The 20,256-nt window shown below is 37.4% G+C and overlaps 1 protein-coding gene across 3 annotated transcripts in view; it reads right to left on the reverse strand.

The window, feature by feature from the left end:
• The window catches only part of vars1 (valyl-tRNA synthetase 1), a 74,886-nt gene that overhangs the window by 27,723 nt on the left and 26,907 nt on the right, over positions 1-20,256 (reverse strand). For all 3 annotated transcript variants that reach the window (XM_051934589.1, XM_051934595.1, XM_028800264.2), the window contains 9 exons: positions 18,033-18,108; positions 13,209-13,309; positions 9,201-9,328; positions 8,104-8,268; positions 5,742-5,823; positions 3,576-3,695; positions 3,116-3,224; positions 649-737; positions 343-433 (listed from right to left, as the gene is read on the reverse strand). In XM_051934589.1, coding sequence (XP_051790549.1) covers positions 343-433; positions 649-737; positions 3,116-3,224; positions 3,576-3,695; positions 5,742-5,823; positions 8,104-8,268; positions 9,201-9,328; positions 13,209-13,309; positions 18,033-18,108 — 961 coding nt within the window. The remainder of the gene's footprint in view (positions 1-342; positions 434-648; positions 738-3,115; positions 3,225-3,575; positions 3,696-5,741; positions 5,824-8,103; positions 8,269-9,200; positions 9,329-13,208; positions 13,310-18,032; positions 18,109-20,256) is intronic.

The raw sequence follows: 20,256 nt of genomic DNA on the forward strand, positions 1-20,256 counted from the left end.
GCATATTTATTTAAGGAATTACACCTGGGATGAGATAAACACCAAATAGCAACAATGGAGATGGCAGGCAGAGATAATAGGCAGCAAATATTCAGCAGTCTGGGCTCACAATATTGAGCGAGTACTAAGAGTTTTGAATAACAAATGTTTTATTCATGAGCAAATGCTATGTATATTGGATTGTTGTTCTATACTGGGCATTGAGCATAAGCAGTTGTACTCATTTTGTTTTTGACATAAGGAAAATGAAAGTTCTCTCATTTCTTGAGTCATATATTAAAAAGGTCAATAATTAGTTGCTTTAAAAAAAAATAAATAAATAAAATAAAATGGACCTTTTACCTGTTCCAAAATTAACATCCACAAACTCATCAAATACAACTGGCATTTTTCGATTGCAAAAAGGATGAGCAACATATTTTCCTTTAAGATGCTGTTAACAAATGAAAAAATATATATTACTTTTCAAAGTTTCCCCATCAAGAATAACATATGCATTTATGATACAACATACATTATGTACTGCCATTAGCAATATGTAAAGTTTGTAACTGCATTTTACCTCTGAACTTGTTACATGCTCTGAGCTTACACTCATTGACGATAATAAACTGAATTGAATATGCAGTATTATAAATAATAACCTACTAGATATCGAGAATCCTGTGGGTGAACCGCCACAGCTGTGTCGCCTAACATGGTCTCAATACGTGTAGTGGCCACCACAACCTCCTCATCTGAAATGGAAACCAAAAATTAATGAATACAATGTTATATTTCTTTTTTTTAATGTTGCACTCGCTTCACAACCTATTTTTGCTGCTTACATGTATGCATTGTTACTTTTGTAGTGTTCTTTTTTTCTTAAATCAGATAAAGTACCACTAACATGAAGCCATTACTGCCACCCCAGTACCCAATCCACTGCACTAGTCTAGACTTCAGCACAAACAATCTACACTACACTAACAATCTACACTGGTCAATACCTTGCTGGTCTATGAAACAGTTTGTAAAATTGCTTATCCGATGCTTAAATCAAAGTTCCCTTGCATCAATTTTAATAAATATTTCATTTGAGAATATTTTTGAAAAACTGCCCAATTAATTTCATGAAAGCTACAGAAATTTATAAAGTCTAAATTCTTATTTTAAAGTATGTTTGTAGTTTTATGTGCAGCTGTAGTCACAGTTCTACAGATATAGTCTCAGTAGCCCACAACAGCGTTTGTGCATGGTATACTTTGATTTATGTTCATCTATTACAGCATAAACTACAAACATTTTATTTGCCTTCTTGATCGTTTCTTGGTATTTCCTAAATAATAAAAATACAGTGTCAATATAAATCTCAACCCTTTTCAGAGGTTGCTTCCAGTAGGCCAGCATTGCCCAACTTTAATTATAAATACATGTTTTTTTTACCTGTATGTAGAGCTTTCTACTTTTCTACGGCAATTTCATTTTTAAAATATTCCCCAATTGCTTTGCAGACTCCTCAGATACTTGCTATCAGTTCAGTTTCAGCAACATGTGTGAATTTAACTAGTTTAACAACTCTAACAGAATGAACATGATTAATATGATTTAGAAAGAGCAACAACACAGGCACAAGGACTCTGCTGTGCATTCTTTTCTTAACTGTGCTACAGTCATGAGCCGACTTAAGACTCCATTTGGGGCTGGCCACTTGGCTTTATGTAAAATTTTCTTGGCACTTGTAAAATAGTAAAATTTTCTTTATTGGGTTTGTTATGTTTTGTTGTAAGACATGTTAGATAATCAATAGTGGGTAGAAGATTCAGTCTTAGAAATACTTTATAAATTTATGTATTTTATTTTTGTTCCTATATATTTCATGGCAATATACTTGTCAATTGGGGTTTTCATACATATTCTCTGCCTTATTTATAAGTTTTCCTTATCATAGTGTGCTATTCCATATTATTATAATCTATATAAAAACTTAAATATACTGATTTATGAATTAATTTACTGTGTATTCGATAGATTCTGCTTACCTTTCTTTGTAATTATACTTTTCATGAGCAGGTTACTATACTTTTTGCGGTTGTTACAGTGCTATTGTTTAATTTATGTTAAATTAGCAGTATGTTACACACACAGTGTACAGATTATTGTAGCTGAGACTCTCTGGGTCTTTTGTGTGTCACATGTGTACATACTTAAAAGTACAAACAGATTTAACTGTGCGTCACCTGTGTGCATGCTTTAAATGCAAACAGATTTAATGCAATAGTATAAACAGATCTTTGAATCTCTGCGGCCACACATGAGTTCTGTGTAAAGCTATGTTTCTCAACCACTGGATCGTGCTTGTTTCACCCAGTGTTCAGCTTGCAATTTCAGCTGGTGGGTCTTCAATGAATTTAAAATGGCAAAAAACTGGGCTGCAGGAGCACAAAGGCTGAGAAACACTGATTTAAGCAGGGTGGTGTGGGCAGAATAAATAACAATTATGCACATGGAACAGAACTGATCAAAAAAAACTTTAAAGGGCCCACAAAGAGTCATAAAACATATGAGACCCTATGAAATAATAATAATAATGAAAGATTTACTGTTGCAGATGATTTTAGCAATTTCTAGAAGATTACTACCTTGTTGTTTTCCTATGGCCCATGGCTATGATTGTATTTCTCTGGTATATTAACCAAACTGTAATTTAGTTTTTTAAGTTGCTTCTGATGCCAGAAGCTTCTAGTTTCAAATTTCAAATTGTTGAGGTGGTATTTATATTAAAAGCTTTTAGAAAGGCTAATTAGATTGCTTTATTTTTGTATTTTACTACATTTCTTTGTTTAAAAAGTCTTAACAGATTGGTTTTGCAAGATCTGCTCATTGGTTCACATTATATATATTTTAAAATGTGTGTTAAGTTAATTGGCTACTTTTAAATTTGGTCAGTCTTAAGGAGTGTTCTGCCCATCCAGAAGCCTGATGCTGCAGTGATAGGCTACAGTTAAATGAACCAAAAGAGTTGGAATAATTGGGATAAGGAAATAGAAATATGAAAAATTCTGCAAAAAAAAAAAAAAATTTCATACAAATGATAAATAATAAACAAAAAGTAAAAAAGAAATCAGCATCATACCTGAACCATCAATCTTATATGCAAAAGAGACTAAAACACCAAATTCTACTTTATCTTTATAACCAGGAACTGGAAGAAGTGTGCGTCCACTTAACTCTTTCTTGTCCACCTAAAAAAGGTAAATAATCCACATTTCAATGTTTAGAATTCTGGGCAGCAACACTTAAAAAAAAACACTGCAGCTGTAAACATATCTGCATTTATGTGTACAATTTATGTAGCAATGCATGACAGGATCTTTAATTAGTTAATAATGTTGGCTTATTCATTTGAAAAGAAGGAAAAACTAAATCTGCTTGATGTAGACTGAATAAGATATTTTAAAAGTAACTCAGAAAATAATTAAAAGTCTGATTTTATAAACAACATGACCAATATTTTGGGCACATTTATATGGATTTCCATAAAATTATTTACTAAATTTAACTTATCTGAGGTTGAAATACAAAAGGGTACCTACTTCTATATCTGAGATGGCAGAGTTTAGGGTACAAGACCAGTTCACCAGTCGCTTGCTGCGATATATCACACCTTCTTCATGCATTCGCACAAAAGCTTCTTGTACTGCATAAGACAGTTTCTAAAGAAAAATAAGCAAGTTTCATTAAAAATAAACCAAGACTCCTTATATTCTGTTGTAATCCAAAATAAGATCAATCTTAAACACATTTTATGAAACTTTAAGCTTTTAAAAACTGTGTTATATTTCAAAGTAACCAATTAGAATTATCAAAATTACTTGTTTGCTTTGATCTCTTCGATCATTACCAATTAAATTAGTGGGGCAAAGGAATCTCCCCTTTGTGTCAAGAAATACAATATTATCAAAAGAGACAATGGAAGTTTCTTCACCAAAGATATTCAGCCCCATGTAAATGACATGCCTAGGGATTAATCTATGACTCTGCTGTTTTTGTAATTTGAACACACAAATTATATTATATATATATATATATATATATATATATATATATATATATATATATATATATATATTGTGACAGACGACCGGCTATGGACTCCGGTCGTCACCCCCAGGCCGCTAGGAGGAGCCCTCCGGACAGCATATTTGTGCCCCGAGTTCCAGCAGGGCCTCATGGACTTTGTAGTGTTTTGACACAGCCCTGCTGGATACCTTGGGGGCCGCCAGGAGTCGCTGTAGGGGGGCTAGCGGGCTCTGGCATGCCCTATAACCCGGGAGTGCATCTCAGTCACGTGACTGGAAGAAGCGATGTGCTCCCGGGATGAATAAAAGGACTTTGCCCTGACCCGGAAGGAAAACGGACTTGTGGGTTTGGCTTGAAGCCACTTCCGGGTCAGGGGCTATAAAAGGACTCTGGGAAGCCCAGTACATTGAGCTGAGCTGGGAGGTAGGGTGGCGACGTGTCTGGGAGAGGAGGAGAGTTAGAGAGAGAATTGTTTATTGTGTTTATGAGTGTGTGGAGGAGAGTGCTTGGTGCACCGTATTATTATAAAATAAATATAATTTATACTTTCACCTGGTCTCAAGAGTGGTACCTGAGGGTTCGAGAGGTGGACAAGAGCCTCAACTGCTACAATATATATATATATATATATATATATATATATATATATATATATATACTAGCCATTTAGCCCGTTTCAATAACGGGCGCTAGAACAGTAGTGCATAAACATAAGTAGGAACAGTCTACATTAAATGGCAAGTGACTTTGACCTCATTCTTTTTGTTGGTCGTATTTTTGTTTCTTTCAGCCTTTCTTTTGTTGATGTTTACTTGCTGAGCTGACCGTTCTTCGTGGGCTGCCGCTGTGTATTGTGTGTCTTTAATTTTCTGTGACAGTAATACTGTCTTGTATGTCCGCTGGCTTGTACGTCTGTAATATACCTTTAATTTTCTCTGCCGGTAATACAGGCGTGCACGTCGGTAATATGCCTTTAATTTTCTCTGTCAGTAATACTGGTTTGTATGTGGCTGTAATATGAGTCACTGTATTGCGTACCTTTCATTTCCTCTCGCAGTAATACTGGTTTGTATTTCCGTAAAACTCCTGTAACTTTCTCTGACAGTAATATCGCGCATCGCACCGTGCCCCGCGCATGCGCACTTCACCAGAAGACACACACACACGGACACCTGGACGCACACAGGGATTTTATTAAAGAGGATATATATATATCACACATACACCTTGTTATGGCAGAAGGCTAGCCCACTTGCCCAGCCAGGATGCCTTCTTAATGGAAGGACTGGGGGAGAAAAGTGCTCAGGGAATTATCTCCCCTGGATTGCCACAGATTTCCACACAACATGCTGGGAGTTGGAGTTTGGGAGCTCAGCCCTGTTGGCTTTCAGTGGTGCTGCAGGCACTGCTGTGCTCTACTTTGTCAGGCTCCCACCTCATCTAGAGGTTTCTTCGGACCATGCTAATGGGCCCCTGGAAGTACTCCCAGGTGCAGCATAAAAAGAGCCACCTGCCACCGCTCCAGGAGCAAGGCTTGCCTGAAGATGGAGCCTGAGTTGCCCCGAAAGCTTGTATATTGTATTCTTGTTAGTTAGCCAATGAAAGTTGTCATTTTGCATGACTTCTCAAAGAGCAGGGACTTTGATGACACACAACATGTAATAAAAATTAGTACTTACATCATCCATTGTAAAACATGCTCTGTCCCAATCTAGAGATGATCCCAGTTTCTTTAGCTGATGGTAAATGCGATCTCCCTTTCTATAAGGCAAACAGCATTGATCTTTGTAGTATCAAACACTTATAAAATTTTGCTTCTAACATTTTCTTCCAAAATGTAACAATAAGGCTAATCATATGATTAAGTCATGCAATTGCATAACTCTATACAACATTAAAGTTTGTATATAAACTAAATTATGGGACTTCTCTCAAGGACATCGCCCTTCCATGCCCTGAGAAACTATTTGTTTTTGTTCTTTATTTCTCTTTATACAATTTCTTGTATTAGGAATTTGTTCATTTACGTATACAGTAATCCCTCCTCCATCGCGGGGGTTGCGTTCCAGAGCCACCCACGAAACAAGAAAATCCACGAAGTAGAAACCATATGTTTATATGGTTATTTTTATATTGTCATGCTTGGGTCACAGATTTGCGCAGAAACACAGGAGGTTGTAGAGAGACAGGAACGTTATTCAAACACTGCAAACAAACATTTGTCTCTTTTTCAAAAGTTTAAACTGTGCTCCATGACAAGACAGAGATGACAGTTCCGTCTCACAATTAAAAGAATGCAAACATATCTTCCAATTCAAAGGAGCAAACAAATCAATAGGGCTGTTTGGCTTTTAAGTATGCGAAGCACCGCGGCACAAAGCTGTTGAAGGCGGCAGCTCACACCCCCTCCATCAGGAGCAGAGAGAGAGAGACAGATAAAAAAATCAATACGTGCCCTTCGTGCTTTTAAGTATGCGAAGCACCGTGCAGCATGTCACTTCACGAAGCAGCTGCACGGAAGGTAGCCAACGTGAAGATAATCTTTCAGCATTTTTAGACGAGCGTCCGTATCGTCTAGGTGTGCGAACAGCCCCCCTGCTCAATCCCCCTACGCCAGGATCAGAAAAAGTCAGTGCAAGAGAGAGAGAGAGAGAGAAAAGTAAGTTGGGTAGCTTCTCAGCCATCTGCCAATAGCGTCCCTTGTATGAAATCAACTGGGCAAACCAACTGAGGAAGCATGTACCAGAAATTAAAAGACCCATTGTCCGCAGAAATCCGCGAACCAGCAAAAAATCCGCGATATATATTTAAATATGCTTACATATAAAATCCGCGATAGAGTGAAGCCACGAAAGGCGAAGCGCGATATAGCGAAGGATCACTGTACCTTAGGGTCAGAGTGTAGGGTCAGCCATTGTATAGCGCCCCTGGTGCAATTACAGGTTAAGGGTCTTGCTCGAGGGCCCAGCAGAGTAGGATCTCTTTTGGCAGTGACGGGGATTCGAACCAGCAGCCTTCTTAATACTAGCACAGATCCTTGTCATTATAACAGATCTTTTAGGTACAGCTTAATTTCTACTTGTGACTGTGTTAGATTATTGGTTTTTTGGATCAGCACTAAGGTTATTGATGCAGAACATATACAGATACAGACCTTGTGAAAATATAAAATCTATCAATATGACCTTAATTTTCTTGTCCACCTTCAGCTCTCCCTATTTATCACAAATGTATTACTTTGTTTGCATTGTTGTTATAAAAATTACTTTTACCAAGGAAGCAGCACACAAAGAAAGATCTAGGTAATAGGGTTGGCTTAGTGAAAAAGAATTAAATTAAATAAAACATAACACAATACATAACACAAACATATTTAGGCATAGAGGGGGATAAATGGAGCCTATGATGAAAACCCATGTAGACTTGGTATGTAAACTACACACAGGTCAACAGTTGGATGCAGGATTCATACTCAAGAAGCAGCAACTCAGCAGTTGTAAACACTGTGTTACACTGTTTGCCACTTAATAAAAACAAGTGCAGTCTGCACTCACCTTTCTTATACAGTGCCATGTTAAAATTTTATATTGCCACGTCCAAATGTATAATATAATCTATTCTTACAGAAATTCGGACATGTCAGTATAAGACACACTTAGTATTTTAAGCCAAGTTCTGAAGAGTACAGAAACTACTAAATAAATTCATGAAACTATCAGGTTAATAAAAGAAAAAAAGCTTCTTCTAAAAAAATTTTCTGCCGCAGGACAGCAGTAAAGTCCACTAGGACCGACACTCGGAAACTAGACTCTTGGAAGGAAAAAAGGAAATTACACTGCTACTAATTGAATTGCTCATTTGTAATATTCTACCATTTAACTATTGAAGCAATGCATAAAGTTCATACACAGAAATAGTGACACTAAGTACTAGCAATGCAAAAATCAAAACTAATTCAATTTTGGATGTCACTTTACAGCTTTTTTTAAATTCTAGTCCCATTGCTTAGTGCAATTTAATGCCACAATTTCTCATACATACTCATTTTTCCATTTCCACACTTCTTGGATGAATGCCTCTCTGCCAAGGTCATGACGTGTTTTCTTCTGTTCACGCCACAGTTTTTTTTCTACTACTACCTGTGTAGCAATGCCAGCATGGTCACAGCCTGGATTCCACAATGTGGTCTCTCCACGCATACGATGCCTGTTAAAAATGTAACATTATAGCTGAATAGTCAGAAAATAAAAAGACCTACCAAAAATACATAGAAATAAGACTAACTTTTACAGAAATGTCAGATATGATTAAGTAAAAAAAATATAAGAAAACAGAAAACTCATTCCAAAAAGGATGCATAATGAGTATCACTACAGTATCTGTTGAAAATTACCACAGGCTGTAGTACTGGGAAATGTTTGTCTTTATAACTCTACTAAATGCACATTTTTAATGTAGCAATTGTTTCTGATTAGTAACATATTTCATTTATCAATCTATAAATTTTTAAATCAATTTAAAATCAATTTATTCTTAATTAGACTTGTTTACAGGTGTTCATGAAGAAGTACTTCAAATGATTTCCCATTCACACCTGCATCTGGTCACCACAGACTAATGAGTGATCCAAAGAAATGATCAGCGTCTAACTAAAAAGGCTCCACAGTGTACTCCAAAAAATTTGGGAAAACATATCTTCTACTACTACCATCTTTAAAAAGAATTAAGGCAAAAAATAGCAGCAGTTTGACTCTACTGTACCTTAAAAATAATAATGCTTTCCAACAGTATAAACTATGGAGGAGAGGTTGAGAGCATGCACTGATACAGCGCATTTCTGCACCCACCACATCATCGCAGGATCCCAAATTAGGGCCCGAGTGCAGTTGTGCAGTGGGTGGAGGACCATTATAAATAAAATGGTCCAAATTTACTAATAAAAGCTCAAAGGGAGATATATAGATACTGCAAAAAATGGTGATTCCTCTTGCAATTTGGCAATCTCTTTATGTAAAAGAATACTGCCATAAAAACTTTCAGCAAGTAATTAAAATGAACAGGAAAAAATTAATATTGTTTGCTTTTATTAATAACCACAGGTATTATGCCCACACTAAAATGTAGTCACATATACTTACCAACGAGTAAGAGAGTCTTGAATAGAATTGGTGAGAGCATGGCCCAAGTGGAGAGAACCAGTTACATTAGGGGGTGGGATGCACATCATGAACACACCTTTAGGATTAGGTTCTGAGACGCTTTTCTTCTGCAAAAGGAAGTGTATTAATGTACGTGGTGCTAAATTAGAGAGACTCCCACATCAAGACTCACAGGATATGTACTGGATTAAAAGAAATGGACAATTCTAATGTATTTTCTATGAATGGTATTGTATAATGCAAAGGGTATTACAAATTTTTTTTCAGCATGGAACAAAATAATAATCCAGAAAAAAGTATAACAAACTCAAAAACATACATTTATATATTGCACTTCATTCTCCCATACAGCAGGTGGCAGTGTGCTGTAGAGCTAAACCCGATCAGAGTTTGGAGTTGAAATATGGAGACACAGCCCTGTCAGGGTCTTTGTGGACAGCTAGAGGGCATTGCTGGGGGAGGACTGCCCTGGTTTTCATATAACTCGGAAGTGCTTTAGAGGACTTGGACAGGTGACCAAAAGCAGTTTTCGGGTCTACCTTAAAAGGAAAATTGCTGCCTCACTTAAACTGAATTAGAGTCGGGAAGCAGTGGGCAACGTTCTCGTGGAGGATGAAGGAGAACTTTGGATTGGTTTATTTTTCTTGTGTTCATATGAAGAAGATGTCTTGTCGAATAAAAATCATTTTTGAACCTGGAATTGTATTGAATATTGTGGCGTCTGTGGTATGGGGCTCAGTGGTGCGTTGACGGAAGTTTTGTCCTACACACAAAATAAAAAAATGTGTTTTACTGAACTTGTGTTCTAAGTCTGTCGGTGGTGGGTTTGGGGAGCTGGTGCGCCCCCTGCAGTCCACAATATATAGATTAGGGCTGGGAATCAATAAAAAAAATTAATTGATCGCATAAATGTATATAATTAATTGCAGTTAATCAAATCTAATATTAAAACACTTAAAAATAAAATTAATACAAAAATCATGTAGTAAATACACAATGAATCACAAATTTAATTTAGAATCGACATACAAGAATTAAAAAAAAAATACTGGCATTGTTAAAGTTTAAACAGTGACCTTAAACCTGAACTTTTAACAAAATACTGCTTGAGCAAGTACAACTTGAATTTGAATGCCTTCCTGAAAGGTAAGTTGAAAAGAAGGCAAAAAGAAAACAAGGCCAATGTATTAATTATCAGATTGGCACAGTAAAAATTCAATGATTGAAACGACTGTTGACTTTGAATGCATTGCTGATGACTGATTTAACTGAAAGAATAAGCATTTCTTGAATGGGCATACTTAAAACTTGTGTTAAAACTCTGCAAATACGAGGGACGTTCAAAAAGTTTCTACATTTTTACATTTTCTTTGGAAATGTTGAAAGCGGGAGGAGTAGTAATTGGTCGTGTCTGAGAGTGTCATGTGACTGGGAAAATTGCATCGCAAAGGAAGGTGACTATGTAGAAAAGTGACGTAACTTATTTTTGAAATTCTTAATGAACAGAGTTAAAAAAAAAAGTGTGGAAACATTTTGAACATCCTTTGTACTCTCCTCAATTTTTCATCACCTTGAACAACTTGATAATTATATTCTAAACATGTGGTTTTCAAATGGTGAGCCGTGGAAATAACAGCATAGTGCTCCTGGGTCCTGACCTGAGAAAGACATGCTCCTCTGGTGGTTGAAACCTGTTTGAGGAGGAAGGGACTACGTGGAGAAGCCAACATAAAAGCAACTGTCTTCACCTTAACTTTAATCACACTCAGACTCATCTAACCTCTCTGTACTGTCTTCTGCCTTATTGTTACAGTCCAGAAAAATTCCGCTCTTTCACTGTCCCTCTACTCACTTGTTCACTCCATGCTGTTCGCAAATACTGTGCTGCTCCTGCTCATCCTCATCTGTGACGCAACCGCCCTGTGTGACTTCTGCGTTCCATTACCAATGCTGAGTAAAAGCGCATCTGTTCCAGTCCCTTCCACACTCAAACCGGTCTGTTGCACGCCTTCCACCATTTTACCTGGGCCACTTCCTCTCACTTAGATATTTTATTTGTATAATGCACTGTGCCTTCTGAAAGCCCAGGTCTTAGTGACCCTCTGCATCCCCTGCCTGATCATTACAGTACTGCTTTTTCATAATGTAAAAAACATCAAAGGACCACCTGACCACTTGTTTTTGGCTCTGAAGTCCCTGGACTACTGGGCTCACCAGCCATTTAATTCTTATCTAAGATGCCTAAAACAGCAAGCAGCATAATTTAAATACTTGAACAATAACTGTGTATGAATAACCAATGCAGGAGAATGTAAGCAGATACAATAAAGATTTTACCTTCCTATATCCAGCTAAAAGTATTCTTGGTATTGAATGCCATTACTCTTTTTAAGGCACATAATTAAATTTCTTTATTTTATACTTTATTGTAATGAAATGTATTCCACTAAGGTGTCTTAATTGACTTTATGACTAGCAACCAGGAGCCTGGCATTAATTTCTATTACATACTGTATTTTGCAAAAGACTGAAACCCACCCAAGCGCTATGCTGTATACCTTAAAGTCCAAAACTTATATTACTACCCTGTTGGGCACTGTATTGTGCACAAAACACCAAATAAAAAACACATACATAATTCTGCATTTATACTCATATAGCCTAGATTTGAAATAGCCTTACAATAAATATTGGAAGAAAACTTTGAATGTTACATTGAGTAACTGAATTTGTGCCAATCAATGACTGTTATGATAAAAAAGTGAATATTTTAATACTTGTAGCACCAATTTCACTAACAGTACAGGAAAAGAGGATTCTGAATAGTGTTTACCATCCAGAAAAAGCAGTTCTTCCACTCCTCTGAAACAGCTAGATCTAAAAGCTGGGGCTCAGTATTGTGGTTAAACAAATGCAGCTGAAGTTCCTCAATGCATGCAAACTTCACACTCACTGTACTTTTACCCCCCAAAAAAACAAACAAAAAAAAAAAGGACAAAAACTATCTCCCTGCCAGCTTCCACTCAAGATTTAAATACTTGCACACCAGTCAAGACTGAGAAAGACTCAAAACTGTAGGCCTATTTATTCATCACAGTCACTCTGGAAGTCTACTTACAGAGACATCGCCTTCAAGACAATACTACACTGACAGAAAAACCCAATATAATCACCTGCCACATGACATTTCTCAGCTGCCCTGCTAGCACCCAAATGAGGCTGCAATGATGTCATGATTACTAACTGGTTGCCATCAGCTGGGAATGCAATAGAATTTTCAGTTAATATATAATAATATTTTACAACTTATTACAAGTATATAACAGAATGAAGTATTAAACATAAGGAAAAGGGATGAATGTAACTCAAGGGTTAATTAAATGTAAATTAAAGCTGAAATCTCAAGAGTTTTCTGCCTTGTCTTAGAAAAGCTACCAACGTAATTTTCCGAGGTTAGAATGAAGTAAATGAGTAACAAACAACCTTTCAGAAAGCAGGAATAAACTGATGGGAAGGCCCACCAGATTAAAAGGACAATCCGCTAAACACCCCTTATAACAAAGCCATGTTCAAAATACTGGGAGAGTCAACTAAGTCAGAAAAAACTGGTGGCATTATTTGATTGGAGGAGACAATAAAGTTCTGAAAATCAAGAGTAAGATGACATGATGTATTAAATGAGGTAGTGGTAATCAAAAAAAGTATAAAAACAGATGAATTGTTAAAATTATCGGTATCTCCATAGACCTAGACCTTTGTGCTTTTGCGCAAATAAAGAAATGCTCTGTCTTCTCATCTGGGCTCTGTGACAAAGATGGAGTAAAGTTTTTTCACAGCAACACCTGATTTAGCTGATGCATTGAAAGCTACACAACAGATGTTTAATTGAAATATGATTTTTTTTTCCTATAGTATAATGCTTTACAAAAATAATAATAATAAAAGTTCATATCTACAATCACAAAAATTCATTAGTAACGTACGTACCCCGCATTCGGGCTTGAAGAAACCTTGCTTCTCCCACCATTGGTACCAGGCTGCCTCCACATACTGAGGACTGTAAGAGTCTGGCATTGTGCATGTTACATCTGTTATTACAGGAGAAAAAAAACAAGGTAAATTTAATTTTCATGGACAGGAGTTGCTGCTGAAGTAAATGATTTTCAGTTATTTATTTCAAGAATTCTGAAACTATACAGATTTTGTCTAACAAAGCACTATAAAATCAGTTTTACTTCTTCCTTTCCTACTTTCAGATGTTTTTTTCTATGATTGTCATTTTCTAATTTCAGTACATACTATTTTTTACTTTTCTATGATTGCACTCTAAAAAATGTTCCTATAAACAAATGTACCAGAAATTCTCACTTTATGCAGATACTATATAAATAGCTTGAGTACAAATTCTATCAAAGCTAATTTTCATTATATAAAGCCTAAATGATATACTACGATAAAATATTTAAAAAAAAACAGAATAAATAGCAAATGCAGCCCAATTTAAATGTGACATTATTTTTCTTCCACCTCTACCCAACATCTATGTTATGCTGATTTGGCAGATACATAGTATTCACCACTACCTCAGACTGCCACTTATCTGTACCTTGCTCTTGATGGATCTACTGTAATTCATAGTTTGCAAAAAGACAGAATTAGAATGCATGTAAAGACATATAACCATAAAACTGAAATAGAAATATATAGCATCACCCCATGTATACACCTACATTTTGTTAAAACAAAGCTGCAAAATGTGGCAAAAGCTCTGTAATTTAAAAAAAAGGAAAGAAATACATAAAAAGATGTACTTATGCTGGTCCACTTCTAGTGCATCGCCTTAGAGAAGCAGGCACATTTGAGTTTTGAAACCCTATAGCTACATATTCAAAATCTAAGCATATGTTTGCTATCGGGTCACAGGAAAAGACAGGCTACAAAAACTTCTATTTTCTATATAAGAGATTTTGTCTGCTTTTATGTTTCAAAGTATTGGTCTGCAATATAAAACCATGTCTAAGAAAATAAAAAAATAAATAAATAATTGAAAGTGAACATGTATATACTTTAGTGACCGGCTGCTACTCCCGTATCAATGATTCATCAGTTATGGACACAATATTATGATCAAACAATTTTGTATAGTGCATTTAGGAAGGAATTATTAGATGCTGTGTATGTGTACGTTTGAATGAGTGTATATAACTTGTACGAATTGAAAAAGACTGAAGATTTAGGTCACTTCTAATTTTGCATGGTACTAGACGGCAGATATCAGCTTGAGTATTGGCATCCATTTATTTTGGCATTTTCATTCATGACAGTATCACATGCATACTATTAATAGGACAGCTTTATTACATATTTTATATATATATTATATATATACCCTGTATACAGTGCATCTGGAAAGTATTCACAGCGCATCACTTTTTCCACATTTCATTATATTACAGCCTTATTCCAAAATGGATTAAATTCATTTTTTTCCTCAGAATTCTACATACAACACCCCATAATGACAACGTGAAAAAAGTTTACTTGAGGTTTTTGCAAATTTATTAAAAATAAAAAAACTGAGAAATCACATGTACCAAAATCTGAATTTTGCTGCTTTGAAAGTATTAGCCTTTCACTAATTTGCGCATGTGTTTCTTCAGTGAGATAATGGTAAATGTCACAAGGGAATGTATTGAAATAGCTGTAGCAATATGACAGTGAAATCTGCTTAATGTAATAGCTTTCTTAGTTACTAGATCACAATCACGTGCAGCATCAGTAGGTGAAATATGCCAAGCTATTCACAATGGACATTCAGCACCAGCTAATTTACAAAATCTATAGAACACTAGGTGGCTCCGCCCCCTGCTCGCTTCGCTCGCCAACCCCTGGTGTTGGGAAATTACAAAGAGCGTGATGTATGAATGAGATATAGCATAGTGTGAAGGTGTAGATGACGCAGATAGGAAGCAAACAATAAAGTGTTTGGCACAGTGTAAAGGTTTATTGGAAAATTTCTTTGTAAATAACATTAGTAGTAAAGATGGTGTCTTGACTTTGAATGATTTTTCCTTGGCATGGAGTATTTATGACCTTAACTTTAACGTCAGATAAACGTCGAAGTTGTGAGAAGGCCACATAAAGTTGTCCATGTACAAAAATGGGCTCAGATAGGTAGATGCCAACCTTGTGCATGGTTTGTCCTTGTGATTTGTTGATGGTCATGGCAAAGGCAGGTTTAATGTGGAATTGTTTCCGTTTAAGTGTAAAAGGTAATTCCAGGTGAGTACTTGTAAGGTCAATTTTAGGAATTAGAACAGTATTGTTAGCATGTGATCCTGTAAGAACTGTTGCTTGAATAACATTGTGTGTTATGGTGTAGACGACTAAACGTGTACCATTGCATAAACCCTGTTTAGTGTTAAGATTTCTTAGTAGCATGAGTATTGTTCCGTTTTTAAGGCTAAGACTGTGTTGTGGTAATCTGGCTGGGTTAATAGTGTTCAAATATGCTAAGGGGAAATGAAGATGGTCATTGTCGTCATAAGAGTCAACTTTGTCAGAGCTTAGAAAGAGCCGTGCCTCTCCAGGAAGTAATGAAATGACCTGGTTATTAATGTGATCAACAGTAATATTTTTTGGACATAATATACTTCGTTGTGTTAAAAGGGGCATTTGGTCTAATGAGACCGCTGTTTCAAATATCTCCGTAAGTAAGTCGTCGCAGATGAAAGGTTGAGGAATTGTAATAATATCTGGGTGAAGTCCATTTGTATTGGTGAGTGTACAATGTTCTAGTTGTAATAACCAATTGTTATATTCGGGATCTGGAAATCGCATGTTTTGTACCAAGTGTATCTTTAGAAAGCAAAGCCAATTGTTCGCGTAACATTTTTTGTTCCCTAATTTTTTTAGAAGCGCGCCGAGGTGAATTTTTTTGTTTGATGCGGGTTCGTGTTTGTGGTCCCGTTACTCGAGCTGTCTAGTTTTGTATCCATGATCGTGAATTGATGACTTGTTTGATCTTTATCGTTAGGAATATGGATAAGTAATAAGTAGGATCGAACTCACTGTTAATATGCGCACTGTTCGTTTCGTCGTATTATCACCAATCAGGTCTCGCGGCTGTATATGTATTGTAGTTCGGTCTCGTGTTGTTTATATGACGTCGTCGCGTATTTTAAGGTGGACTGAATAATAGCTGAGCGCATGGCATGTGGAGCAATAGGTAAGCACAGTCTAAAATCTACTCCTAATAAAAGTACCTTTACTCCAAAGGGAATAGTATTATTCATCAACGCAATGCCAATTGTCCGCGTATTTTAAGGTGGACTGAACAATAGCTGAGCGCATTGTAAGTGGAGTAATAGTTAAGCACTGTCTAAAATCTCCTCCTAATAAAAGTACCTTTCCCGCAAAGGGAATATTATTATTCATCAACGTTTGTAGAAGTTTATCAATGGTGTTGAGTAAGTGACTGGATGCCATTGTACATTCATCTATAATTAATAGTGTGGCAAGACGGATGTCACGTGCATTGTCATTGTGCATTGTCATAGTGGATACCGATGTTTCTGTGATTGGGACCGGTATTTGGAATAAGGAGTGACGTGTTTTTTGAGCCGAGACATTTTTTCTTCCGCGGTTTCAGAAGCGCTTTGTAGGTGCCGACGTGATTTGTGCATATTTGCGTTATTGATTTGTTTCAGGGTGCACTGTTCCAATGCGATGTAATATTTGTCCACAGATGCGAAAGCAGTATGGGTCATTGCCTTTTGGTGACCTGATATTTACTCCGGTAGATGCAAAATCAAATGAACTATTGTAGGATGTAATGCAGTTCATAAAGTTTTTATTTTCAGGTACTTCGTTAGTTAGAAGCTTCTGTAGATATGCAGGATATGAATGTAAAGGAGGCAGTGTAATTTGACTTTTTTGACAACAACGTGTAAATTCATTACTTGTATTGCCATTTGTTTCTTCAGGGAAGTTAAGTGAATGACAATGATTGCAAATGACATTCATTAATCCCAATGATTATTCATGAAAAGTGGACTTATTATTGAATGCGCTGTCAGCTAATTGGCACAATCGTTAGTGTGGTCGTGGGTCTGAGTCGTCGTTTTTGTGTACGTTTTGCGTGCTATGTCCGTAGACTGTCCCGTTTCGTGTCCAATGGGCTTTGTGTGGCGCTCGCGGCTTGTTTTTTTTTGTGTGCTGGGGGCTTGTTGCCTGAGTTTTTATTTCTGTTAGTGGAGGGGGTGTTTGTGTGTCGTGGGGCTGAATCGTCCTTTTTGTGTGCGAACCATTTCGTGTGCTATGTGTGCCTGCGTGTGACTCCTTTGTTTTTGGTGTCCTAGGGGCGCGTGGCCTCATTTCTTATTTCAGTTACTGGAGGGGGGCTTTGGGTGTTGTGTGTCTCAATCCTCTTCTTTGTGTGTGTCCCGTTTCGTGTGCAATGGCTTCGTGCGTTTACGTTGCATTCTATCCGGCCCGTTTCCGTTGCTTGGGGGGGGCGCCTGCGCAGTACGTCTTTTGCGGCCACGGCCCATGGCCGGATGTCCCTGCGTCCATCCGGTTTAGCATTCTCAGTTAGTAATATGGATAGTACAGCTAACATACATCCCTATAGGCTTTTTCCAGGATTAATGGAGGACAAACTTATTGTTAAGCAGATATTTCCAAATGAAGTCGAAATCATTATAATAAACATTTTGGAAAATGTTTTCTGGATCTTGATATACAGTTTTACATGCAATATGTGATAAGCATGAGCTAGCACATCAGTACTGTCCAAACATAAGCTTTTACCTTTTTTGTCTCCAGCTGGAGTTGGTATGTCATAGGTAAACACTCCCAGTTCCTTCTTCTCAGGTTTTGCTTTTTTCTGGAAGAAAATTAGGAAACATTTTTCGCAAATCAATATATTTAATGCTATTGTCAGTTGAGCATCAGAAACTGAGTCCAGTACATATTGTAGATTAATACCTTATATTTACAGGAGACTATAAAACTTTGCCCATAAAAATTCTTGCACTATCTGAATTATCTGAATCCGATTTGATTCCATTTTTAAGCTAAGGAATTATTTTCACTTTATACCATACACTGATTGAGTTCTCCACTGTCATTTGCCTATAATACATCTTAATAAATGCAGGCTTGAGTATGCACAAAGAATATCAATCTTCAATTCAGCAAAAGCAAAGGCCAACTTTTTTGTCTTTTAAAAGGTACAAGCTGTTTGTCCAAGAGGAAACAATTCCCTTAATTGAGAAAATGAGGAAAATCCTCTTAAATGGAAACAGAACACTCTCAGACAAAAACACCACCACCACGACCACCACCAAAAAACAAATGGAGGACGGACTGAGGAAGATCAATAAATGTGGATTGCCAGGAAAGTGCAAGGTGTGACTCTCTTAACATGGCTTGCTGCCAAGACTGATGTGGCTGCTGACAGTATGAAACATCTGTAAAAGGAATGGAGTGCTGTAAGAGGCTTGTTACCATTGCACCTGTCAAGGTGTGGATAATATTTGACAGCAAATGAACAGATGGTTCTTGAAGGTGTTGTGCTAGAAGAAGGAAAAATAAGCAAGCAAAAGGATTTGTGCAACTATGACCAGGGCCAAATTGTGACAACTAGATGACTGGGTCATATAATCTCCAAAATGGCAGATCTTGTGGGGTGTTTTCAGTCTGCAATGGTTAGTGCCTCCCAAAGGTGGTCCAGTTGAGAGGTCAACCAGTAAAATGGCAACAGGGTCATGGGTCCCCAAGTCTCACTTATTCAGTGCTACTGTAGTACAATTTGCTGTAAAACATAATGTTGGTCATGAGAGAAAGGTGTCAGAAAACACAGTGCATCACAGCTGTCTGACTATGGGGCTGTGCAGCCAGAGTACTCATTCTGATCCCTGTTCAACGCCGGCAATAGGACAGCCAATACCATTGTACAACGGGCAGAATGTTTACTTAGGATGAGAGATTTAATTGTAATCGGGAGACAAGGCCTCAGGACATCCCACTTCCAGCAGTGGGCATAAGCAAAAAGTGAAGTGAGGAACCAGGGGGATGAAAGTAGGAAAGTATGGGCTGTTGAGCTGGGGACATAAGGAACATAGACAAGGGAAGACCTTCCTAAATAATAAAATCACTTGGACTGATCTGTGGAAGTAGTAGCCATTCTTCATATCCTTCCTGCTGAAAGCAGTATATGACACCTTCCCTACATCAGTGAACTTGCACAGGTGGTGGATGAGGGAGGAACAAATGAGCAAGCTGTGTGGCGGGAGGGGAACAATGGTGCACATCCTATCTGGATGTAACACATTACTTATCCAAAGCAGGTACAGATGTCACCATGGGAAGGTACTATTGATACCTACAAATATTTTGGAACAGTAAAGCAGGAAGAAACACCAAGCCACAGCAAAATTCATTCCACAGAATCACATTTAAGGATGGAGGAAATCCTGCACTCACACTGCTTCTGTTGGCCACTGAATGGGAGCGGACCTAGGAAGGAAGATCCAGTTTCCCAAGGCCGCCCAGTTTACTACTCTGAGGCCAGGTGTGGTTATCTGGTCATCAGAAGGAAAAACAATTATAGCACAGTTGACAGTACCGTGGGAAGCAGGTTGTGAGGAGGAAGCAGAATGGAAAGCCAGCAAATACCAGTAGCTTACAAACAATTGGAAAGACAGAGAATGACACACTTGGCCGTTTCTAGTGGAGGTGTCAAGGATTTCCTGCACAGTTGGTGTTGAGTCTACTGACCAAGATGGGAGTAAATGGCTGGGACAGAAGAATAGAAGGCCAGAGACAGAGAGGCACCAGAGAAAACCTTCTGTTGCCTCTGGTACAAGAGGGAGGAAATAAGCTGGAAGCCAAGAAGAGAGGGGCAGTGAGCTGGACACCACTCCAACTCACCAAATGGGCAGTTGTGGTTAGGAAGTTGAAACACTTGAAAGAAGGATACTATCTGATGACCCCTTCTCCTGACCAAGACTATGGCTAGACTAGACTCGTA

The sequence above is a fragment of the Erpetoichthys calabaricus genome, chromosome 1 (assembly GCF_900747795.2).
Source record: "Erpetoichthys calabaricus chromosome 1, fErpCal1.3, whole genome shotgun sequence".
NCBI lineage: Eukaryota > Metazoa > Chordata > Cladistia > Polypteriformes > Polypteridae > Erpetoichthys > Erpetoichthys calabaricus.